Source organism: Microtus pennsylvanicus, chromosome 18 (genome assembly GCF_037038515.1).
Source record: "Microtus pennsylvanicus isolate mMicPen1 chromosome 18, mMicPen1.hap1, whole genome shotgun sequence".
Taxonomy (NCBI): Eukaryota; Metazoa; Chordata; class Mammalia; order Rodentia; family Cricetidae; genus Microtus; species Microtus pennsylvanicus.
The window spans coordinates 29,790,971-29,815,004 of NC_134596.1; the positions used below are offsets into that span (position 1 = coordinate 29,790,971).

At 46.0% G+C, this 24,034-nt stretch overlaps 1 protein-coding gene and 1 non-coding gene across 3 annotated transcripts in view; one reads left to right on the forward strand and one right to left on the reverse strand.

The window, feature by feature from the left end:
- Positions 1 to 24,034, reverse strand: part of Homer2 (homer scaffold protein 2) — a 98,256-nt gene that overhangs the window by 41,775 nt on the left and 32,447 nt on the right. For both annotated transcript variants that reach the window (XM_075952285.1, XM_075952284.1), the window contains exon 2: positions 3,344 to 3,500. In XM_075952285.1, the coding sequence (XP_075808400.1) occupies positions 3,344 to 3,500 (157 nt within the window). The remainder of the gene's footprint in view (positions 1 to 3,343; positions 3,501 to 24,034) is intronic.
- Positions 20,824 to 20,928, forward strand: LOC142838025 (U6 spliceosomal RNA). The gene has a single exon (XR_012908472.1). It is a non-coding gene; the product is annotated as a U6 spliceosomal RNA (small nuclear RNA).

Sequence of the window (24,034 nt, forward strand, 5' to 3'; positions counted from 1 at the left end):
CCCCAGTTCAGATCAACATTTACAATCAAAGGCCCTAAATAAAACAGTCATTTTCATGTGTTGGAGGACGCAGCAACAGCCGAGTGATAAGACAGCCATGATTATTCCCCAGGGCATGAGTGCATCCCTGCCGGAGTCAGTCCACAGGAAGGTACCTGGGCCTTGCATGTATGATTTGTGGGATTTGTGGGATGTAAGTCCTAAGTGAACATGGAACCACAACGCATGTTCACAAACCGGGAGAAACGAGCCCTTCTGGTTGCACAGAGATGTTGAGGGGAGACTACAGACCAGAGCCAAGAAGAAGTGGCGGCCTCAGGCCAGCACAGTGCCGAGCAATCAGCTCAGCAAACTGCATTATTGCAGCCACAGCAAGGAAGGCAAGAGATCTAGAGTATTCAGACAGAGCAGGAGCTGGAGATCGAGACATCCAGACTTCAGATTGGGCAGAGAAGGACAAGGTGGGTAGTAATAGCTACTGTGGTCTGAGGCTCTGTCTCTACCCCCCACCTAATTGTGGAAGCTGGAAGCAGGTTCCCTTAGATGTTGTGGAGACAAGGGAGAGTCCAGCTGGGCTGTGGTGGTGTTGGAACGACATCTAGTACTACTCAGACCAGACATGCCCCTGTGTCCCCAGCTCCTGGCTGCAAGGGTCTAAGACTCAGGGACTAAGTCTAACTCATCCCCACACTTCCTAGCCTTCTGCTTCCTTTGCCAGACGAGGCTCTGCCACGGTTCTCTGCACTGCAGTGGTAAAGCTGGGTCCCTAGGTGGACTTCCAGAACACAAGGTAACAGGAGACACGGCCGGGAGGGAGCCTGAAACGCACGGTCTCGGTCTCTGGATTTCAGTGGTGCTACCCGGTCTACGTTTCCAGTCCTGAGTGCCTCTCTAACTCAGTGGATATCCTGAGTTATCTCTACGCCACAATTACCACACCGCTCACCTTCCCGCACCCATCTGACTCCTCCGAGCCACTTCAGCTGGCCTGGACTCCACCACGCTGCCGCAGTTTGCAGGAACCGCAGAGGCAGACAGTCTGACAAATTCCTAAAAAGCCTCGCTAATAACCAACACACTGTGCTGTAAGGACGCTGCTTTATCTAGAGCTAAGTCCAGTAAATCCTCGGATAACTCCGAGTGCAAACCCACCTGAGGATGGCAGCTGTACCGACAGAACCCACGGATGAAAGTGAGCAGGTCAGCCCGATTCTCCATCCCCATCAGAACACCCTGGAAAGAGCCCAAGCGGCTCCGGCTCAGAAGCACAGAGAAGAGGTAATTACAGCTGCAGCCCCGCTGTGCCTCCCAGAAGTGAAAATAAGCTAAAACTTTAAAATCAAGGCATCGTTCGGATAGCAGTCCTTCGTTACAAACGAGGCGCTGTTACAAGTCCGCTATTGTCACAGTTCCTTGCTACTGGCTACCCCTTACCACGTCCCCGACGGTCTATCTCAGCTGCTTGGGTGGGAGAACTATTTCCTTAGTCTCATGGAAAGTTCATCAGACCGACTGCTGTTCTCTGAAATGACAAGGGCCTGGAAAATGTCAGGAAATGCTTCTCTGCTTGTCAGAGTGATCCTTGAGCCAACCCAGCAAATCAGGACCTGCTGGTGTGGGGACAGGACGCCGGCACCGCTTGCCACGCCTCCTCAGAGTATACCTCACTACCTGGACCTGGACCCTCAGCTATAAAAAGTGAGGACAGTTTGGGTCCTTTGCTGAGGGAGAATGGGCTGTGGAAATTGGAAGAGAAGGAGAGGGCCAGGAGACCACTCAGCTTCAGCTCTAGACATCACGGGGCTGAATGAAAGCCTAAAGGAGACCCTGGGAGGAAAGCTGGGGCCTACAACAGACGTGGAAGCCCTGCGGGTCTCACGTCTTACCTGGGGGATCTTCTAAAGGAGGCGCTACTGCTCAGCTCTCAATTCTTTACCTCCTGTTGTCTAGGAAAGCTGACCTAGAGGCAGAATCCACAGGGGACCACGGGCAGTAGAACAGGAGCGGCCAGCTGCAGTGATGCCGCAGGGGCACTATGACAAGAGCTGCGGCTTTCTTTGGTTTGGTTCTTTGGTTTTTGTTGTTGCTGTTTTTTGTTTTGCTGTTTCTTTCTTTGAGACAGGGTTTCTCTGTGTAGCCCTGGCTGTCCTGGAATCTGCTCTGTAGACCAGGCTGGCGGTGAACTCAGAGATTCTCCTGCCTCTGCCTCCTGAGTGCTGGGATTAAAGCCATGTGCCACCACTGCCTGGCAAAAGTTCACACACACACACACACACACACACACACACACACACACAAAACAAAACTAGAAGACAAACTCTGGTTTTTATAGATAATACTAGAAAATGAAAATAGAGATTGGTGTAGACGGTAAAAGGGGATTTTACCTGCAAATACACGGGCTATCAGGTGACAGCACAGAAAACTAACTCGCACAGTGGACACAGACTACAGACAGACAGACTACAATGCAGAGGTTTATTTAATTTCAAAGACATGGGAGTACTTTTGCTGGCACTCCTTCATTCTCTTTCCTCAAATAGTATGGCAAAAATACCGAGAAGGAGCAAAAATGATGGAATACCAGGAACAAAAAGTACCGTAAGAAATACTAAGACAAATATGATGGTATACGCCTGTCATGCCAGCATGCAGGAGACTGAGGCAGGAGGATCACCTCTAGCTCACATCTCGCCTCGAGTACATAACATCATCCTACTCTTAAAAAAAAAGAAAAAATACTCCCAAATTATTTAATGAAAACCAATTCCCATGCCTAATAATACCAGAACCAGATTAGAGGAAATACTCATTGATTACCACAGTGGAATAAACCAGCACCCTCACATGGGCTGCAGGAAAGAAGCTTAGGGAAAGTGTTCTGGCCGCATGCATGCACACAGGGCCATACAGGGTTAATAGCAAGACCTGTAATATTACCTATAGGAATCTACCCCAAGGAAACAGTCCAAAGGAAGCAATAGGTATATAATCAACAACTGAGGTTATTCACTGCATGGGAATGCTTAGTATCTGCAACAGCAAGAAACTGAAGACATCGTAAAGAAATTAAGATCACGATAGGCCCTCAATGTAATCACTGCACGGGCATTAAAATGTTAATTAGGAAGACTGGGGTAACGGGGAAATCTGTTTTTCACTCATTTGTATGATTTTAGGTAGAAAAGAAAGAGCAAGATGTGTGATTACGCAGACATTATGGTAAGCTCTGGGATAAGACAGAGTGTTGGGAATACAGCCTTCCCCCTCCATCTTTCAAAGGTACCATACTGCTCTGGACAAAACCAAGGGAGGATGTCAAGACGGTCTGGCGGGGCAGTACCTTGGCTCCATCAACGCTGATGATCCGATAGCTGTTCCTGGTGACATCGTAGAAGTAGGACACAGTGACGGCCTGCTTGCTCGCGGGCACCCAGTTCTTCTTGGTGCTGGGGTCAATCTGGAAGACGTGCGCTCGCGTGGTGAAGATGGGCTGTTCTCTGAAACAGGACAGATGTGTGTGAGCCAATGAAACTTGACCTAATGTTTCAGTTATGATTTCTAGGCCACCCACCGTCTCAGACGACTTTAAATAGCTTGTCGGCAAAGATCCACCTGCCTGAGAACAATCAGAGCAGGGAGGAGGGAGAGCTACCCTGTGAGTAGGTTCTGTGGCCCACAAACCCACACTCCACTTAGTGGCAACCTGGAGGCTGCCGGGCACCTGGCCTAATGAGCAATTGGTTTAAAACGAAAGTCTTCAGAGTTTTTCATCCCTGTCAAGTGTCCTGTTTTGTTTTGTTTTCTCTCTGACACCCTATTGGCGTTTGTAGGGGTGAGGGTTTCTAATTAATCTTAGAAACATTTTAACAAATTTATTTTGGGAGATTTTGCATTAATTTTCAGATTTTTGTAAACCATTTGAAGCTTAATGTTTCATCTGAGTATTTCTCAAATTTGAGGGAGGGTTTTGAAGGGTCGAACTATTTTATATCCTTGGAAGAATTGTCAGTTTGCTTTTGCACCTAGGAAGGGCCTTACAGCTCAGAGGAGCCTTCACAGTTTGTGCAGACCTTCCACCTGGGTTTAAGGTGTTTTGTGCAGACCTTCCGTCTGGGTTTAAGGTGTTTTGTGTAGACCTTCCGTTAGGTTTACACTTCACCGATCCCCTCTCCCCTCTGGTCTGATGCTGGTCTTTTTCTTCCTATATGCCTGTGATCGCTTCCTGAGCCTGCTAAAGATATTAGCACAAGTTAACACATCATCTATGTTTCTTTCTGTTTAGTAAAGAATTCAACCGGCATTACTAAGAAAGACTTTAAAGCTGGAATAGAATTTGCTACAGCCATACTCTGAGGGACTTGCCTAACAAAGCCACAGAAAAATGAAACATACTCATCACAAAATCTGCTTTTTGAAGAAAAGCTTTATAGACAAACTATCTCAAAAATTCTTTTAAGTGCTCAAAATAAGACAAAAACGGGGAGGGAGAACCAGCATGCAAAAATAAAGTGGGGAAAAAAAAGACTATTATAAGTATTGATTAAAGACACAAAATTAAATCTGAAGGCTTGATTCTGGTTTAGTCAAATTAATTTTTTAAAATCCCAACAATGTCAACAAGATGATAAATATGACAGCAATGTCAGAAGTTCAGAGGACAAGGAAGTCTCTGTTGTGCTCTCCGTGGGGAGATGTTGAGGAGAAGAGCCTCTGAGCCCTGCCCCACCCCCTCCACCAACAGCACCTGCAGAAGACTCATTATTACTGGAAACACAGCTCTCAAGGGCAAACTTTATTCTAGGAAAGCAATTTACTCTTCGAGCCTCATACGAGGGATGTCAGAGAATATCATGGCTAACGGCACAGGGCTAGAGCAACACAGAAACTTCTGGAAGAGCACAGTATGAATACAGCGCAACCAGAGCCGCTTCTAGAGCTGGTGTTCCTGAAGAGCAGCAGAGGCTGAGGTGCCTGCTCCTCTCTAGGCCCTGGGAGCAGGAAAGCGTGAGCGTGGGCCTTTCCTGCAATCCCCCTCACGTTCACTCGCTTGGTTCCTCCCAAACCCACAGCCTTCCGGCGGCTGGGTGACAGCTGTGGGAACCAAAGGAAGATTCCGGCTGTACCGTTTCACATCTGCTGTCAAGAGGCCGAGCTGTGCGGAGCACACACTCATGGCTGTGATGCCGGGAAGACTGCCGTCTGGAGGGCCCAGCTGTGCCCCTCACAAGCAGGCAGTGTAGTTTCCTAATCATCGAAACACAACACGAGAGAGAAAACCACGTTCTCATGCAGCAGTCTGCGTATGTGAGAGGAAGGAGGGATGAGCAGCTGTCACTACGGAGAAGTTGGCACATTAACTCATACCAAATCTCTGCTGCACTCTCCTAGGGCACTAAGCTGTAGCCCCTTCCGGGGTCGGAGCCCAGGCTTTCGAGATCACTGATCCTGCTCCCTCCCTGAGGAAGAGGGGCTGCGGCCGGGGATAAGCATGCAGCGTGTGGACACTAGTTTGCTAAGTCTTTGTGATAGTTGGAGCTGGAGAGATGTTAAGAGTACTGACTGTGGTTAAGAGCACTGACAGCTCTTCCAGAGGACTGGGGTTAATTCCCAGCAACCAAGTGATGGCTCACACCCATCTGTAATGAGATCTGGCGCCCTCTTCTGGCCTGTAGGCATACATGCAGGCAAAACACTGCATAATAAATCAATACATCTTTTTTTTTTTTTAAAAAAAAGATAACCTTCATGATAGCAATAACCATTTTTACTAAAATTACTAGTTCCCAAGCTCCTGGCACCTGACTCTCTAATAAAGGACCTGAGCTCTCACCTATAACAAGGTAGCTGTTATGGAAAGTGCTTTCCTTATACACTATAAGGACTTGAAATACAATAGAGTACATGGTCCCCACAGCCAGCCTCTCTCCCCTAGAATGACAGAGTTGACTGCTGGTGGCTCATCTACTCCTGAAGGGTCTCCTACAACTTTGGGGGTCTGAAGGGTCTCCTACAACTTTGGGGGTCTGAAGGGTCTCCTACAACTTTGGGGGTCTGAAGGGTCTCCTACAACTTTGGGGGTCTGAAGGGTCTCCTACAACTTTGGGGGTCAACAGTGGGACCAAGAACCAATTCTGTGGATGCAAGGGATGGGAGGGGGGCTGAAAGGAGGCGAGGGTGGGGGCTCCTGATCAGAGGAGGAGGAAGGGGGAGAAGGTAGGCGGGGCAGCCTGCTGTGTTCCCTCAGTGGCTTTCTATCTGTACTCTGTGCCTTAAAGCCCGCAGCAGCGGGTAAGTGCAGCCATCAATCACAGCGAGATGTGGGGAGAAAGACTGGAAGGCGAGGTGAGATGGTAGAGCTTGTGACTCCATACAGCCAGGGTAGCCTGCTGTCTGCTTGGCATGACTTGGCACTCTGACCAAAGGCCCCATCTCCAAATCTGCCCTCTGAGACCTGGACTCTGAAAGCCCCGAGTTGTCCTCAGAACCTCAACTAGAAATACAGAGGTGGGTCCATCTAGACATACCCATAGCCATGGTCACTACCATAGCCAGCCTTCTACAGGAAGAGGCCCAGGAGGGACACTGTTGGGACCTTCACCAGGCCCATTCTGAGAGGGTTCGCTGTACCAAGAAACTGTGGTTCTACTGAGGTCCTAGAGCTGCATTCCTTGGCCCCAAGGTCTCAGCAAATGCGGGTGGGGGTATATGTAGTGGGGGCTGGGGACAGACGGGACCTGGACCTTCACATCCAGTCGAACTCAAGCTCTATACCCAGGAAGCCACCCACAGGACTGGGATTTCCACATGAATAACCCAATCTGAGGAGCTCTGAGCTATTCTGATATTCAAAAAGTCTAATGTTATTTCAAGAGGGGAAAAAAAGAGGCCAGGATGAAAAGAACAGCCAGGCGTTGACATTTCCCAACTGCTTAGCATTCTGCATATGGGCTTTCTCATTTAGGATCACAATAGTCCTGTGGAGACAGCGAGGTACAGGTGGGGAGACAGACTCAGAATGGCCAGGAGACCTGCCTGGGTCACACAGTAAGCGGCAGACCTGGGAACTTTAATGCCCTCTTAACCATGTCCTGTAAGAATAGTTAAAACAGTAGCAGTGGGCAGTAGACAGCCTCTGGTGTGGTTCCCAATGTAATGGCCTCCCCTCACAGGAAGGTGGGACGTCATTTGTTTCTGCCTTTGCTTGCTTCCTGGGGCCCAGGGATTTTAGGCAGGGTCTCTGTTAGTCCCCACGGTTCTCCAACTTGTGAAGGATCCTCTTACCTCAAACTTCAGGTTGGAATTTTAGTCTGACTCTTTCTGTTAACCAACAGAATATAGCAAAGGTGGTAGGTTGTCACCTGTGTGATTAAGTTATAGAGGATTGTAATTTGTTTTCAACTAACTCGCCCTTGCTGGCTTTCCCGAATATTAGGAGTCCCACACTGTAAGACACCGAGAAGATTCCAGCCAGCAACCAGAGAACTGAGGCCGTTGGTCCAATATCCCCAGAGGACAGAATTCTGCCCACAACCATGTGAGCTCCAAACCAGATCTTTCAGCAATGAAGCCTTCCCGTGAGACTTCAGCCCATCCCTGATTACAGTCCCTGGCACAGGATGGCACCCAGCTAAGGACACCCAGATTTCTCCCCTACAGGAATTTGGTCTGTTTAAGCTGCTGCGTGTTCACTCAGCGAGATAGATAGCTAAGACACTGTCCCTCACAGAAAGTTTACAGCACAGCACACGGATGGCCTCACTGTATCCTCCCGACAGCCGGGAGTGGACACGGTTACCGCATAGAGAACTTAGGGTCACGCGCTGATGCCAAGCAACAAGAAGCGGAGAAATTCAGAGAAACAGACCCCAACTTTGACAGCTCATTTAGCCTCACCTGAGCAAGTTCAAGCGCTGTATCTAGGGCACGGCTGTCAGGTCCAATGTGTGCCCACATCAGAGTAAGCAAAGTCAACAGAATCAGGACTTCCCCACCCACAAGGCCACAGGCCCCTCCCAGCAGGGAACAGCAGAGCAGGGTGGGTCCCAGAAACCACCTTCAGCTCCAATTCCGTCCCCCTTTCTTTGGTGTGCTACACTCAGGGAGTATATCTGAAATACACTCCCATTCCTTGCCGCGGCTTTAAATAGAAGGCAGATGTTTCCGGGTGGCGAAGTGCTTCTTCAGGCAGACAATATAACCCACTGTTCCCTTGCACAGGCTTTTAAAAGCTGAATAAACACCAATTGCTGCTCATTGAGCACATTTTGGAACCTGACAGTAATTGTCCCTAAGAATAATTAGACGCTCTGTGCAACATATGCACGTTTGGAACACGAAACCGCTCGGCAGAGCCACCGCTTCGGCTCTGAGCGGTCTCTGGCTCCACGCGAAGTGATTCTGCAAAAGAACGGCACGATTACTTTTTTTTCTTTTGCAGAAAAGAAAGAAAAATGAGGTTTTAACTTGTCATAATCTTTCACTTGCTCAGTGCCAGGCTGTTTTCTGACATAAATCCATAAAGCCTCGTGATTCTTATTTTCCAACTTCTGTTTGATTTGCATTGCAAAAAAAAACGATTCAAAAATTATTTCTGCAGCTATTTAAACGTTTCAGAGTCTCATAAGGTTCCCTACTTAGTCTTGACTCTTGAGCTCCTCCAAATAAGCTTCCATGTAGTACCTAGAGGAGAGTCTCCCCAGGCTCAATGGTAAGGTCCTACTAGCCAGTACCATGGGCTTCTTTGCTCCATCCCTCACAGGGGCCAGCTCCAAGCTCTGGGAATATTCACAGGCTCCAGGCCACCTGCCCTGCTCTGCCCTGTCACCTAACTGGCTTCTGCTGTTCTCGTGTGTGTGTTGCTTTGAAGGACAACCTCAGAGGTCATTCCTCTGGTACCTCCCACCTGGCACCTCTCACCTTTAATCTGACCCAACAGTCTCTCATTGGCCTGGAACTTTTCACCCCATAGGCCAGACTAGCTAGCCAGCAAGCCCTAGGGCTCCGCCTGTCTCTGCCTGCCTCCCATCACACCATTGCTGAGCTTAGAAGCATGCCGCCAAGCCTGTCTTTTTACATTGGTTCTGGGGAATCTCAACTCAGGCCCTTGTGCCAATGAGCAAGAGCGCCATCTCCCTGGACCTTCGGCTGTTTTCCTTTAGATCTTCTGTTGTTTGGGAGCACCGGGAATCGCAGCCAGGGCCTCACACATGCTAGGCAAGTGTTCCACAATTAAACTACCCCAGCCCTCTTCCAGCAGCTCTGAAAGCTGTGCTTTCTATGTCCGCTCCAACACCCAGGGCCATCTCTGGACCCTCAGATCTCCTCTCTCTGCTGGCCAGAGAGTCAAGTCCTACCGTAGCATCTCATGAGGTCTGATGTGTAATTCATTTTCATTTTGTTTGTTTTGTTTTCATAGTGCCTAGGACCTTGTAAATGCTGGCCAGCCCTCCATTACCACGTTACACTCTCTCAGGATACAAGCAAGGACCAGAAGCATTGCTTACCTGGCCCCTGGCCAGCATTCCAGATGGCTAACAGGCCCCTTGCCTGTGAGGCCAAATACCCAGAGCACAGACAGAGAGATACAAGAGGAGAAGGTGGGGATGCAGACAGAAAGTCTCACATATTCTCTCAAGCAGAAAATCTAATTTACAAGCACACTGGGGTTCTACTCTCATAGAAAACCCAAATAGTAAGGTTACCACTCTTGGCAGAAATGACTGTATACATCCATAGAAAACTTTTATAAGGTGGTGAGGATAAGATCACTGATTAAAAAATAATCCGATGTGTACAAACAACCAGACAGAAATGGTAATGAAATTTCAAAAATTCCATTCACAAATGCAATAAAAGGAGTACAGTGTCTTGGAATCTATTTAAGAAGTATGCAAAATCTGTATTAAAAATAAATATTTCCAGGGTGCATGAGAGAAAACACTCATAAATAGGACATACCCCATTCTTACATAAAAAAGTCAATATGAAGATGTCATTTCCCTCTAAATTAATATGTAAGTATATAGTGAAGATATTACAGGATTATTTTAGAACCAGACAAAGTCAATCATATAGCAAACTCATTTTGTGAACAAAGTTCAAAAATACAAAAAAAATCTTAAAATGAAGAACAATGGAAGATATTTAGCTATATCAGATACCGAAATATATTATTACAAAGTTAACAGCAAACAAAAAGGGACGTTCAAATATGCAGACGTTCATGGACGAGAACAAAATCTATAAATAGAAGCCCCGGGAACTGCGTGCAGGGCACAGGCGGTTCTGACCGTTTTCTGGGACAGAGTTGTTCCATACATCTTGTTCCAAGGACACACAACTACGCAGGGAACTTGAACCGGTCAGGCCTAAACCCGAAGCCCACCTCCCTGCCCAGGCTGAGCTCCTTCCAGGGGACCACAGCTCCCTCACTGTGTTAAGGTCACACAGCACCAGATGCTAATTGCCACACCCGATAAATCAGAGACCTCAGAGTAAAAGCATTTGCTATCAATCCTCCTCGTCCACGGACAGGGGATTTCCCCTTCAGGTCCCGGTTACAGAGAGTAGAAGAGGCGGGGGAGGGGGGGCATGGACGATGACAGGCTTGATTAATGATGCTACTCATTCCTTGGAGTGTCTGGCCACTTCTAAAGAGCATTCGGCACACCTTCTCCTGTTGTGATGTGGGTCTAATTAAGTTCCATAGGCCATGGTTTGACCGGGGAGGACATCTGATCCCTTCTCACGCCTTTGGATGTGGATAGCCAGTAGTAGAGAAACAAGCAAGAAAGCAAGGGTTTCCATTGGTGGATGGGGAAACTTCCTCCCTCTGAGAACGTGAGGAGACCCTAGAGCTTGGTGTGTGTGTGTGTGTGTGTGTGTGTGTGTGTGTGTGTGTGTGTGTGTGAGAGAGAGAGAGAGAGAGAGAGAGAGCAGGCGAGAGAAGGGTGAGGCAAGGCTGCAATGCCATTCCATGTCCAAATGGCCCCTCTCCACCCCGGCACAGACATCCCACCTCCATACACACTCCCTTCCTCCTAACCAGAGGTCAGCATCTCAGTCACTAGGACTGCAGGGCATTTACGGAAAGGGACATCAGAAGATGAAGGCAAGGGCAGGACACAGCCAGTCATGGATCCTGAACACCATGGTAAAGAAATCAGTCTTTATCTCAGGGCCAGCATCTGTTGACTGGGTACCACGAAAAATTTATATCAAAGCAATTTTCTCTTCCAAATGCGTTCCAAAAAATACATATGTAGGAAAAATGTTAAATGCATTTAGATTTCTGTTCCCATAATTATGCAATTACGCTTTTAAGAAACGGCATTCTTAACCAAATACTGCTAGAAAATAACATAGAAGCTACACGATACACACTTTATCTGTCACACGAGTTTCACATAGGTGTATAACCTGCACTCATAGTCCACCTTAGGCATGCATGGCCATTCTGCTCACTAGATGCTGTATCTTAGGATTATAGTAGACATATCATTTTATTCTGTAGAAAGCATACTGAATAGCTAAACCACTGTATTAAAAAGAACTCACCCCAGGGCTGAGGATGCGACTGAAAGGAAGGAGTGTTTGCCTGGCATCTGTGAAGTCCTGGGATCAGTCCCTAGCACTGAATATGACAGGCATGATCACAGTATTTGGGCAAGGGAGGCAGGAGGATCAGAAATTCTAGGTCATCCTTTGGCTACACAGGGAATCTGAGGCTAATCAAGGCTACCTGTCTTAAAAAACAATCAGGGTGAGTAGAGAATGCTCGGAATACAAAAATCAGAATTTCACAGTTCACAAAACGTGAACCCCACTGCCAAGAATTGGAAAACATCCAAGTAATGATTTCTGGAAAAGCAGGTGGTGAATTGCCAGCCTCACGAGGATTAATGATCTCTGGGACACCCTAATTCGAGAGCGTGAAAAACGCCGCTGAAGGAACAGTTTGTGTTCCTCCTCTTGCTACAACACATCTGTGCACACAGATCTTCATATTAGACCACAGTGAGACACAGTATAGCCGACTCTCTGCTACGCAAGGCTGTGACTTGGCAACACGATTTCTAATCTTAACTAAAAAGGATTTTTTTTTTAAAGATGAGGAAATGATGTTCTCAGTTTTAAATGTTGAGGGATCTTACATTCACCTGCAATAAAAAAATAAATGTCTGACTAAGTACTCTGTCTTAATAAACTAGAATTTTCTTTGACGTTTCACCTGATACTGTTCAGAAGTATTTACATATACGTGTGATTAATCAGTAGCAATGGATTTATCAGTGAGATCATATCTTGCTGCCTCCCCCCCACACACACTTTACCTTGGAGTGTGTCAAGTTTTATGATCTGTTGCTCTCCTGTTAGTATACCAAGATGGGTCAGGCGTAGTGACACTTGCCTGTAACCCCAGCACCGGCAGCAGAGCAGGACAATCGCCTCCGGTTGGAGACCAGCCTTGTCTACACAGCAAGTTTCAAGCTAGCCAGAACCATCTAGTAAGACTCTGCCCCGTGTGTGACACACTCTTAGATGGAAGTGTGAAAGCAGACAGTGTACCTTGCTGTGTGTGCACACACTCTTAGATGGAAGTGTGAAAGCAGACAGTGTACCTTGCTGTGTATGCACACACTCTTCGATGGAAGTGTGAAAGCAGACAGTGTACCTTGCTGTGTGTGCACACACTCTTCGATGGAAGTGTAAAGCAGACAGTGTACCTTGCTGTGTGTGCACACACTCTTAGATGGAAGTGTGAAAGCAGACAGTGTACCTTGCTGTGTATGCACACACTCTTCGATGGAAGTGTGAAAGCAGACAGTGTACCTTGCTGTGTGTGCACACACTCTTAGATGGAAGTGTGAAGACAGACAGTGTACCTTGCTGTGTGTGCACACACTCTTAGATGGAAGTGTAAAGCAGACAGTGTACCTTGCTGTGTGTGCACACACTCTTAGATGGAAGTGTGAAAGCAGACAGTGTACCTTGCTGTGTATGCACACACTCTTCGATGGAAGTGTGAAAGCAGACAGTGTACCTTGCTGTGTGTGCACACACTCTTAGATGGAAGTGTGAAGACAGACAGTGTACCTTGCTGTGTGTGCACACACTCTTAGATGGAAGTGTGAAGACAGTGTACCTTGCTGTGCACACACTCTTAGATGGAAGTGTAAAGCAGACAGTGTACCTTGCTGTGTGTGCACACACTCTTAGATGGAAGTGTGAAAGCAGACAGTGTACCTTGCTGTGTGTGCAGACACTCTTAGATGGAAGTGTAAAGCAGACAGTGTACCTTGCTGTGTGTGACACACTCTTAGATGGAAGTGTAAAGCAGACAGTGTACCTTGCTGTGTGTGCACACACTCTTAGATGGAAGTGTAAAGCAGACAGTGTACCTTGCTGTGTGTGCACACACTCTTAGATGGAAGTGTAAAGACAGACAGTGTACCTTGCTGTGCACACACTCTTAGATGGAAGTGTGAAAGCAGACAGTGTACCTTGCTGTGTGTGCACACACTCTTCGATGGAAGTGTGAAGACAGACAGTGTACCTTGCTGTGTGTGCACGCACTCTTCGATGGAAGTGTAAAGACAGACAGTGTACCTTGCTGTGCACACACTCTTCGATGGAAGTGTAAAGACAGACAGTGTACCTTGCTGTGTGTGCACACACTCTTAGATGGAAGTGTAAAGACAGACAGTGTACCTTGCTGTGTGTGCACACACTCTTAGATGGAAGTGTAAAGACAGACAGTGTACCTTGCTGTGTGTGCACACACTCTTAGATGGAAGTGTAAAGACAGACAGTGTACCTTGCTGTGTGTGCACACACTCTTAGATGGAAGTGTAAAGCAGACAGTGTACCTTGCTGTGTGTGCACACACTCTTAGATGGAAGTGTGAAAGCAGACAGTGTACCTTGCTGTGTGTGCACACACTCTTAGATGGAAGTGTAAAGCAGACAGTGTACCTTGCTGTGTGTGCACACACTCTTCGATGGAAGTGTAAAGACAGACAGTGTACCTTGCTGTGTGTGCACACACTCTTAGATGGAAGTGTAAAGACAGACAGTGTACCTTGCTGTGTGTGCACACACTCTTCGATGGAAGTGTGAAGACAGACAGTGTACCTTGCTGTGTGTGCACACACTCTTAGATGGAAGTGTAAAGACAGACAGTGTACCTTGCTGTGTGTGCACACACTCTTAGATGGAAGTGTAAAGCAGACAGTGTACCTTGCTGTGTGTGCACACACTCTTAGATGGAAGTGTAAAGACAGACAGTGTACCTTGCTGTGTGTGCACACACTCTTCGATGGAAGTGTAAAGACAGACAGTGTACCTTGCTGTGTGTGCACACACTCTTCGATGGAAGTGTAAAGACAGACAGTGTACCTTGCTGTGTGTGCACACACTCTTCGATGGAAGTGTAAAGACAGACAGTGTACCTTGCTGTTTGTGCACACACTCTTCGATGGAAGTGTGAAAGCAGACAGTGTACCTTGCTGTGTGTGCACACACTCTTCGATGGAAGTGTGAAAGCAGACAGTGTACCTTGCTGTGTGTGCACACACTCTTAGATGGAAGTGTAAAGCAGACAGTGTACCTTGCTGTGCACAGGCTGGAGGAAGGAATCAAGAACATTTCACTGCTGTAAGACACTTCTCTGTGTGAAGCACGATGCTGTTATTTGAAAGTGGGTTTGGGCTGAGAATGCAGCTCGGTGGTAAAGGCCTTGCATTCCTCAAACTACAACACATGAAAGTATAAAACCAAAGGAGAGGGTGGAGAACAAGAGCCACATGAAGAAGCAAATAAAAATTAACATATCCGGTAGACATAAATCCAATTATATCACCAATCACCTTAAATGCCAATGTTTTAAATTCATCACTTGAAAGATCAGACTAGATTAAGAAATAGTCTTAATATATGTTATCAACAAGAACTCCACTTTAAATATAAAAGTTAAAAATAGATTAAAACATAGGAACACAGGAAGATACATCACACTAACTCATCAACAGGAGAGAGAAGACAGCTAGACTAAGTTCACACAGAGCGCATTTAGAAGCGCTGAAAGTTACCAAGGCTGAAGGGGCCTTACTCTTGAGGGTCACTGCTCAGAGAAGACTGGGGAGGCCTGAAGGGCATGCACCTCACAACAGTGTACAAATTGGCAGAACTGAGAGAAAGAGCAAATAAACCCACTAGTGCTGGAGACTTCAACAACGAACAGATCCAGAAGACAAAGGTGTCAGGAAGGACACAGCTGAACCCGATGTCACCATCCGTCAGCTGGAAAAGACTGAGAGCCACAGCTCACTTCGTGAGAGAACAAGCTGACAGGGAGTATTCGCCAAGACAAGACTACATTCTGGGCCACAAAACATATCTTCACAAATTTAAAAGAGTAAAAGTCACATCGTGTCTGTTCTTGGAGCATAATTAAATTAGAAATTAATTGTATAAACTGATGACACGACCATTTCATGGTATGGCTAGGGGGAAGGTTTTTTTTTTTTATTGTAGATGTGAGAATGGCCAGAGGCAGTTAAGAGTTCATAGCAGAGGGAGAAAGAAGAACATGGCCAACAGACTGGGCATGGCCAGGGCTGTCTGCATGAATGGGGAGAATAGCAGGGGGTAGAGAATAGAGAAAAGATAGTGAGAAGGGGGAGCAGAGAAAGGGAGAAAAGGAGGGAGGGAGAGGGAGAATAGGAATGATTATAAAATAGCAGGCTTATAAAGAGAATGAGTACCTGCAGAGGGAAGTTTAGGGGAGAAAGGCTAGGGTGCTAGTGTGGACTTTGAAATGCATAGCAGGTACTTGGGACACTCAAGGAGTCTGGGGGCAGCATGACAGGTACTTGGGACACTCAAGGAGTCTGGGGGCCAGCATGACAGGTACTTGGGATACTGAAGGAGTCTGGGGGCAGCATGACAGGTACTTGGGATACTGAAGGAGTCTGGGGGCCAGCATGACAGGTACTTGGGATACTGAAGGAGTCTGGGGGCAGCATGACAGGTACTTGGGATACTGAAGGAGTCTGGGGGCAGCATGACAGGTACTTGGGATACTGAAGGAGTCTGGGGGCCAGCATGACAGGTACTTGGGATACTGAAGGAGTCTGGGGCCAGCATGACAGGTACTTGGGATACCAAAGGAGCCTAGGGGCCAGCATGAGCTTTGATGCACTAATGGGGAGAGGTAGTCATTTGTCCCTTCTTTAGGTGACAAGGGACATGTTCCTTTCGGTGGAGGGGAACCAGCTTTGAAGTTCCTGAGGGATGCTGGCTATCTAACTGCCAGAAGTCCTCCTGTGGTCCACTTCTGGATACCTAGACTGCCTCTTGGAGTCTGGGGAATCGGTGTCTCCTTTGGATCTGACATTAATAACAATCAAGATGCATCAGCTTGCTTTCCTTGCGGAGTTGAAACACTGACCAAAACCAACTTGGGAAGGAAAGGGTCTATTTGGCTCACACTTCCACACCACAGCCCACCACCACTGAGGGAAATCAGGGCAGGAACTGGAACAGGAAGAGGCGATGAAAGAATGCTGCTTACTGGTTTTACCACCATGGATTACTTAGCCTGCTTTCTTATATAACTAAGGACCACCGGCCTGGGGTAGCACCACCCACAGCGGACTGGGCCCTCTCACATCAACCATTTAATCAAGGAACTGTCTCACAGACATGTCCACGGGCCAATGTGATAAAGGCATTTTCTCAGAGAATTCCTCTTCCCAGGTATGTCTACAATTGTGTCAAGCTGACTGAGCTAACAAGCACAGAGGAGCTGGAGTCTGAACGGTAGCATGCAGGAGACCATGGGTCCCATGCCATAGCAGGGAGAAAAGATGGGGAGAAAAGAGCTCCCCTGCTGGATAAAGCACTAGCAAAAGGAGGTGGAAACTACAAAATCTTTGAGGTATTCCATAACAGACTTCCAAATAGTACAAGGGTCAACGAAGAAATAACACAAATGATTTTAAAAATTCCTAACTACATGAAAGTAAGAATGTAACTTACCAGAATGGAAAGGATGAGGCAAACGCAGAAGGAAAAGCACAGAATGAGAAGGTCAGGGTGAGATGGCTCAGCTGGTCAAGGCTGGACTTGTACGCATGAAGGCCTGAGTCTGGATCCCCGGTCCTCAGGGAAAGAGCCGGCATGGCAGCACAGACCTATAACTGTGCATGCTGTAACTGTATGTATCCTCCATTCCGCTGGTCCCCCAAGACCGGGGGGGGGTCTCCACCTGCTGGGTCCTGCTCACTAGCTCCTGCAGCCGCTTATGAAATCACCATTCTGAGGCTTAATATTAATATGACATACTTTTTGGCCCATTAGCTCAGGGTTCTTATTTAATTTACTCTTATATCTTAAATTAAACCATTTCTATTATTTTATATTTTACCGCGAGGCTTGTAATTTGTTACCTCTTGCTTCTTGGGTGGCTACATGACGTCTTCCTGATTCTAACTTCTTCCCTCCCCTATGTCTGCTTGGATTTCTTGCCTTGCTATATTCTGCCCTGCAATAGTCCAAAGCAGCTTCTTTATTAACAAATGGTACAGAGGGGAATCCCACAGACTGTGGGGACAGAGGCAGGTGGGTCCCCGAGACTCGCTAGCCAGCCAGTCTAGTCGTTGGTGAGCTCCAGGTTCAATGCACACCGTCTCAAAAGGTAAGGTGGAGAATGACCGAGGGAGATGCTCAATACTGACCTCTGACTGACGATGATTACATGCACCAGTACACACACACACATGCATGGCATGCATATCACATAAACACACACACACACACGAGTGTGCGTGCAAATTTTTCATTCATAGCCAACCTAATAATCTCAATACTTGGTCAAGGCCAGCCTGGAATCTGTAAAGAGATCTGTCATAAAGGAAAAAAGAAAGAAAGACAGGAAGAAAAAACTAGACAATCATCGCTACATCCATCTTAGAAAACTAGAAAAGGAAATCAAATCAGCCGGGCGATGGTGGCGCACGCCTTTAATTCCAGCACTTGGGAGGCAGAGGCAGGCGGATCTCTGTGAGTTCGAGACCAGCCTGGTCTACAGAGCTAGTTCCAGGACAGGCTCCAAATATCCACAGAGTAACCCTGTCTCGAAAAACCAAAAAAAAAAAAAAAAAAAAGGAAATCAAATATAGAGTAAGTGTAAGAAAATAACTAATGGCCATTAGATCAGAAATTAGTGACAAAGAATGCAGGCAGTCAACAGAGAGAAAGTCAACAGGACAAAGGCTTGTTCTTTCAAAGAGATCAGCTTTACCAGTAACTGTTGTCCAGGATAACTGGAAAAGAGAGAAAAAATACCAATCTTATAAATGCAAAAAGGAACTCCACTACATATGCAATAGTATTAGGAAGACAGAGAAAAATTGTGAACTCTTTACCTACGGATGTACATAACCTAGATTAAAATGTACCAAGAAGCAGACAATATGCAGATAGGACCCCTTGAAGCAATATAGTCAGTAGGTAGTAACAGGAAGCTCCAAGTTCAGGGAGGCTCACTGGTGAATTCTGTCAAATATTTATAGAAGAACTTATACCAATTCTTTACAAACTCTTTCACAGACCGAAGTGGAGGGAGAGTTTCCTAGCTCATTCTCCTTCCTAGCTCATCCGAAGAGGACATCAGCCTAAAACCCACCCAGACAAAAATATTAAAGTATGATTAACACCCCTCAGGAACACAAAAGGAAAATTCACCAATAAAATATTATCAAATATAATTCAGCAATGTATAGAAAGGATTACTCATGACAACCAAGTGAAAAACCCTAGGTATATAAGGCAGATTCGCTATTGAAAAATCAATTACTGAAATCCATCACATCAATAAGATGATGAAGGAAAATCACATTATCACATCAGTAAAGAAAAGGAGTTTGACAAAATTTAACACTTATTCATGTAGGAAAAAAAAATCTGTCATTCAGCTATGACCAGCGAGGACTTTCTAAACTTCCCAAGAGACAGTTACAGAAAACTTGGCAACGGCATAACAATTAGTGGTGAGAACCTCAAAAGCTTTACTGTTTTTCTCTTTCTTTTTCAGCACTATGATGAAAGCCCTACCTAATGCAGTAAGACAAGAAAAGGATATAAAGGCATTAAGAAGGAAGGGACAGATAAAAGTTCCTCTGTTCACAGATAGCATAGTAGTCCTTCTGGAACAAGTAGGTAACGACAGTACGTGGGTCTAAACTGAACCAAGTAAGTAGGTAATCCCCAACATCCTGGTAAGAAACAGCAAAGGGCTGGGTGAAGAGACCCTGTACTGGTTTTCCTGTTGAGATGCCACCAGCACCTGCTTGGTCCTGAGGAGAACGCAGTGTCTGGGTCACACAGTGTCAGCATCACCGTGGGAACACAGGTGAGGAGGACCACGAGGAACGAAGCTGGGCAGGGTTTTAGGAAACAGACCGTCTCTCTTATAACTAACATCCTTTCTGATCAAGTGCCTCCAATGGCCACGTCCTTTCCAATGGCCATGTCCCCTCCAATGTCTCACCTCCTAGAAGGTTCTACCACTTCCTATATCACAACATGGACCATATCCAAACTACTGCAGAGACATATCCCATATTCATGGACAGGAAGAGTTAATATTGTCAATATGTTAACCCATCACAACACATCAATAGATTCAATGCAACTCAGTTAAGATGGCAGCAAGTTATTTTGTAGATACTAAGGAATTGAACAGATACTGAAAGAAAGGGAGGCAAAAGACTCTTAGCATCTTTGAGAATTACCAGAGGCTGGGTAATTTTTTCGGTATATACTTTTCGGTAGTGGAGTATTGCCTAGCATTCAGGAGGCTCCTAGTTCAATGTCCACCCCACCCCAAGAATCATGTAAGAGGGTCGAGGGAGGGAGGGAGGGAGGGAGGGAGGGAGGGAGGGAGGGAGGGAGGGAGGGAGGGAAGGAAAGACTTATTACACAGAATAATCAGGACTGTGTGAAATTTGAAAAAAAAATAAGTAAATAAAAGACATCAATAAAACAGAATCCCAGAAATAGTCTCACATAAAACCCACGCAAATACCAACAGATCTTTGGTAAGGAGCAAAAGGCATTAAGATGGTACAAAGATAACCTTTTCAACAAATGTACCAGAACAACTCACACCCAGATGTGGAAAATAATCCAGACACACATCTTACACCTGTCACAGAAATGAACCAAGAGTGATCACAGGCTTAAATGCAAAACACAGAATTATAAAATCCCCTGGATTAAGATAGCATAGAAGAAAATGTAGATAGCTATAGGTATCTATGCAAAATACAACACCACAGCCATGATTTACAAAATAAATAAATAATGAGCTGGGTTTCAATACAATGTAAAACTTTTAGCCAGACATGATGGTACATGTGTGTAATTTTAACATATGGAGGGCTGGGCAGGAGAGTCATGAATTCAAAACCTGTACTACAGAAAAATCTTTAAAAATTTAAAAGCTGTGCTATGTGAAAGACTGTGTTTAGCAAAATGAAAAGACAATGAGAAAATACTTCTAAAAGGCACATGTGAGAAAGGCTCAAAAATACACAGAGAATGCCCACAATCAGCAATAACAAGAAATACACAGAGAATGCCTACAACTCAGCGATACAGTTCCAAGGACAGACGCACACACCTAACACAGAATACCTGACATTTGAGGATGCCCAGGACATATGGGTGAGGACATTTAGTTGATGCATCTCAGGCCATTCTGTTCTGCATAACAAAATACCATAGACTGAACAATTTTTAAAAAAAACATAAAATTGTGCTCACTTCCATAGCACATATACTAACTGGAACAATACAGAGAAGATTAGCCTGGCTCCCATGCAAGCATGGCATGCAAATCTGTAAAGCGTTCCGTGTATTTAAATGGCAAAAAAAATCCAGAAAATTATTGTTCACAGCTTTAAAGGTCAGGGAAGTCAAGGTCCAAGGCAGGTTTACCATCTGGTGAGCCCAAGGTGCACGGAATACCAATAGAAGGAGAGAGCGGGGAAATTCCTCTCCTGAGCCCTTTACGAGGGCTGCTAATCCCACTTACAAAAGCACAGCCTTCATGACCCAATCGTTTCTGAAAGCCAAACCCCACCCTCAACACTGATGCATTAGGGTAAAATTTCAACAAGGCATAAATATTCACATCACAGCAGCCAGCAAATAATCCTAGAAAAGGGCAGTCAACATCATATGTCATCAGAGACTCGCAAAGGAGAATGATATCCCACGACATACTTACTAGGATGGGCCAAGTCCCAAACACTAATAACATCAAATTTCGGCAAGGATGTGGACCATAGGAAACCATCATCCACTGCTGGTAAAAAAGGCAGCTAATCTGAAAAACAGCTTTGCTGAACATTCTGTTAGCCTATGATCCAGTAACCGTACTTCTGGGTACCTACCCAAATGAATGGAAAGCCAGCCACGCATAAATTTGAATGTGGATGTTTGTTGCTGTTCCACTTCAAATTATCGAGATGTGGAGGCAGCTGGGATATCCTTCCTAGCGGGTGGATAAATAATCTGTAGGGACACTGAAATGAGAGCGAATGAGGACAAACCCTGAAAAGACACGGGGCCAGTCTGGAAAGGCCAGACACTGCATGAGCCTAACTGTCCAACAGTCTATAAAACTCAAACCTGTAGAGCTCTACAGAGGCCTTCTAGAAAGATCAGAGACTGCCGGTGTGCAGGAGGAGACAGGGATGCTGAGGCAGGGGACAGGAGATCTTCAGCAGCGAAACTACTATCTATGATTCTACAGTAACAGCGGATTCCCGCCGTTCCTCATTCATCCACACCTACGGAATACACACCTCTAGGAGTGAGCCTGTATACCACAGACACGGGGTGACGACGGCATGCCAGCGTAGCTTCGCTGACTGTAGCAGATGCACACACACTGTGGCACAGGAAGCCAGCAGTGTGTATGCTGTTTGTCTGTCTTTTCGCTGTGACAGAATATTCGACAACAGCGACTTTGGAAAGGACGGGTCTATGCTGGATCATGGGGTGAGGAGATGTCCATCATGGCGGGTGGGGGGGACATGGATACCGCCAACACTGGGTGGGTTTTCCCTCCTCAGTTCAACTCTGAGTCCCTTGGAGATGCCAACACAGATTAAATGGGCGGTAACGTGAGAAAACTCTGGAGTTTTTGTTCCGTTGTTTTTTTTTTTTTAAGGCTTTTTTTTTTCTTTGCTTTGTTGTTGGTGTTTGCCCAGTTTGGCTGAGAAAATGGATGTTAACTCATGGGTGATGATTATCCCCAGAAGTCTATGTGTTAAAGAGTTGTTCATACCCAGGTGGTGCTTTTGGGAATTAGAAACTCTAGAAAGTGGGGCCTAGGAGGTGGTGTTAAGCCCACTCCATAAGATGGAATCTATGTCTGGTATCAATAACTGAGCCAAAACTTGTAACTGGCTAGGACACAGTTCCTGAGGGAAAACCTAGTACTATAATTCTGCTAAGTGGACACAGTTATAAACTGCCCCCTAAGTTCGTATCTCATATGCATAGATTAGTGCATCGCCCAACCCTCAGCAGAGAAGCTTCTTATTGCAGTAGATGGTGACTGATACACAGACCCGTAACGAGTAAGCGTGCAGAGAATCATAGTGTGGACCACTCAGATCTAAATGAGGCATCTATATCCTGCTTCAGCCCCACACAAGGTTCAAAAGCCATAACAGAAAAGGGGGCAGAAGGGTAGTAATAGCCAGAGGGGGCAGACTGTCTGTAGTAAAACAGTATTTGTGGATAGGCCAGTGCATGCAGCTGTGAACATGAACTAACAGTAGCTATGATTACAGGCACAGACTATCACAAGACCAAGCCAACCAAAATCCCACCATGGATGGGGTGGGGCTCACGAAGTCCCATCCTATGTTAGGAGATGTTGGCACTTGGTGGCTGCTGGAAGAATGGCAATGCTTTCTTCGGGGTGACGAATGCCCCAGAAGATGGTCTAACACCCATGCGCATGCAGGTAGCAATAAATGGTATGCTTTTATGCAGTATGATGTAGGGGACTGTCTGTGAAAACAAAAAACACCTTACATACTTGTATGAAGCTATCAAAGGCTAATGTAAAGCCAAATTTAGAAACAAGAAAAGTTTAGACTTGACAGCGTGTATTAAAATCCCTTTTCGCTATGAAGGGCAACTTGCTGAAGGAATACTATAATCCATTCATTTCAGCCAGATGCTGCAGCTGCACAAACCCCTCTTCCCCTTAGACAGTTGAACCCGCCCAAAGAACCTGTGTGAGCCCCTCTCCCTGTGGTCATCACAAGGTAAACAAAGACATCTTCCAAAGGAGTATCAGTGTGCTTTCATAATTTTCATAACTTTTTTTTCTAAGTTAAAAATGCAGAATTCTGGAGCTTTTTTCTTCAGCTGGCAAATCAGCATGGCTAGTTTTACTGTTTGAACAAGTCCTCTATACCTGTAGGATCCTGGGTAAGGGGCAGAGCACAGCCTAGTCCCAGCTCTAGGAGACTACCCTTGTCGGGAGTGGCTACCACCCTGACTTCCGGTTTGGGGGAAAAAATGCTATTTTTGTTTTCCGAGGAGCCAAACTTGTTTAAAATGAGAATGTAAGGTGTGAAGAAGCTGGCAACTCGCCGAGTCAATTACACAAAGTGTAAAACACAGAAGCAAAGGTGCAGACATGCTTCAAGAATGCCTGTGACGGTTTGATTTCCACTACCACTTGGTCTCTCCAGCAAATGCTTGTTGTGTGTGTGTGTCTGTGTGTGTGTGTCTGTGTGTGTGCGTGCATGTGCTCCAATAAGGCTTTACTCATTAAATAATGGCAAGAATAGAGTTGGCACACTTGGTAGATTAAAAATACAGGATTTCTGGCTACATTTACATTTTAGATAAACAAGGAATATTTTTGAAACGTTTTATTGAGGTATAACTTGGATACTGTTAAATGCACTGTTTTGAAGTCCAGACTCTGCTGGCTT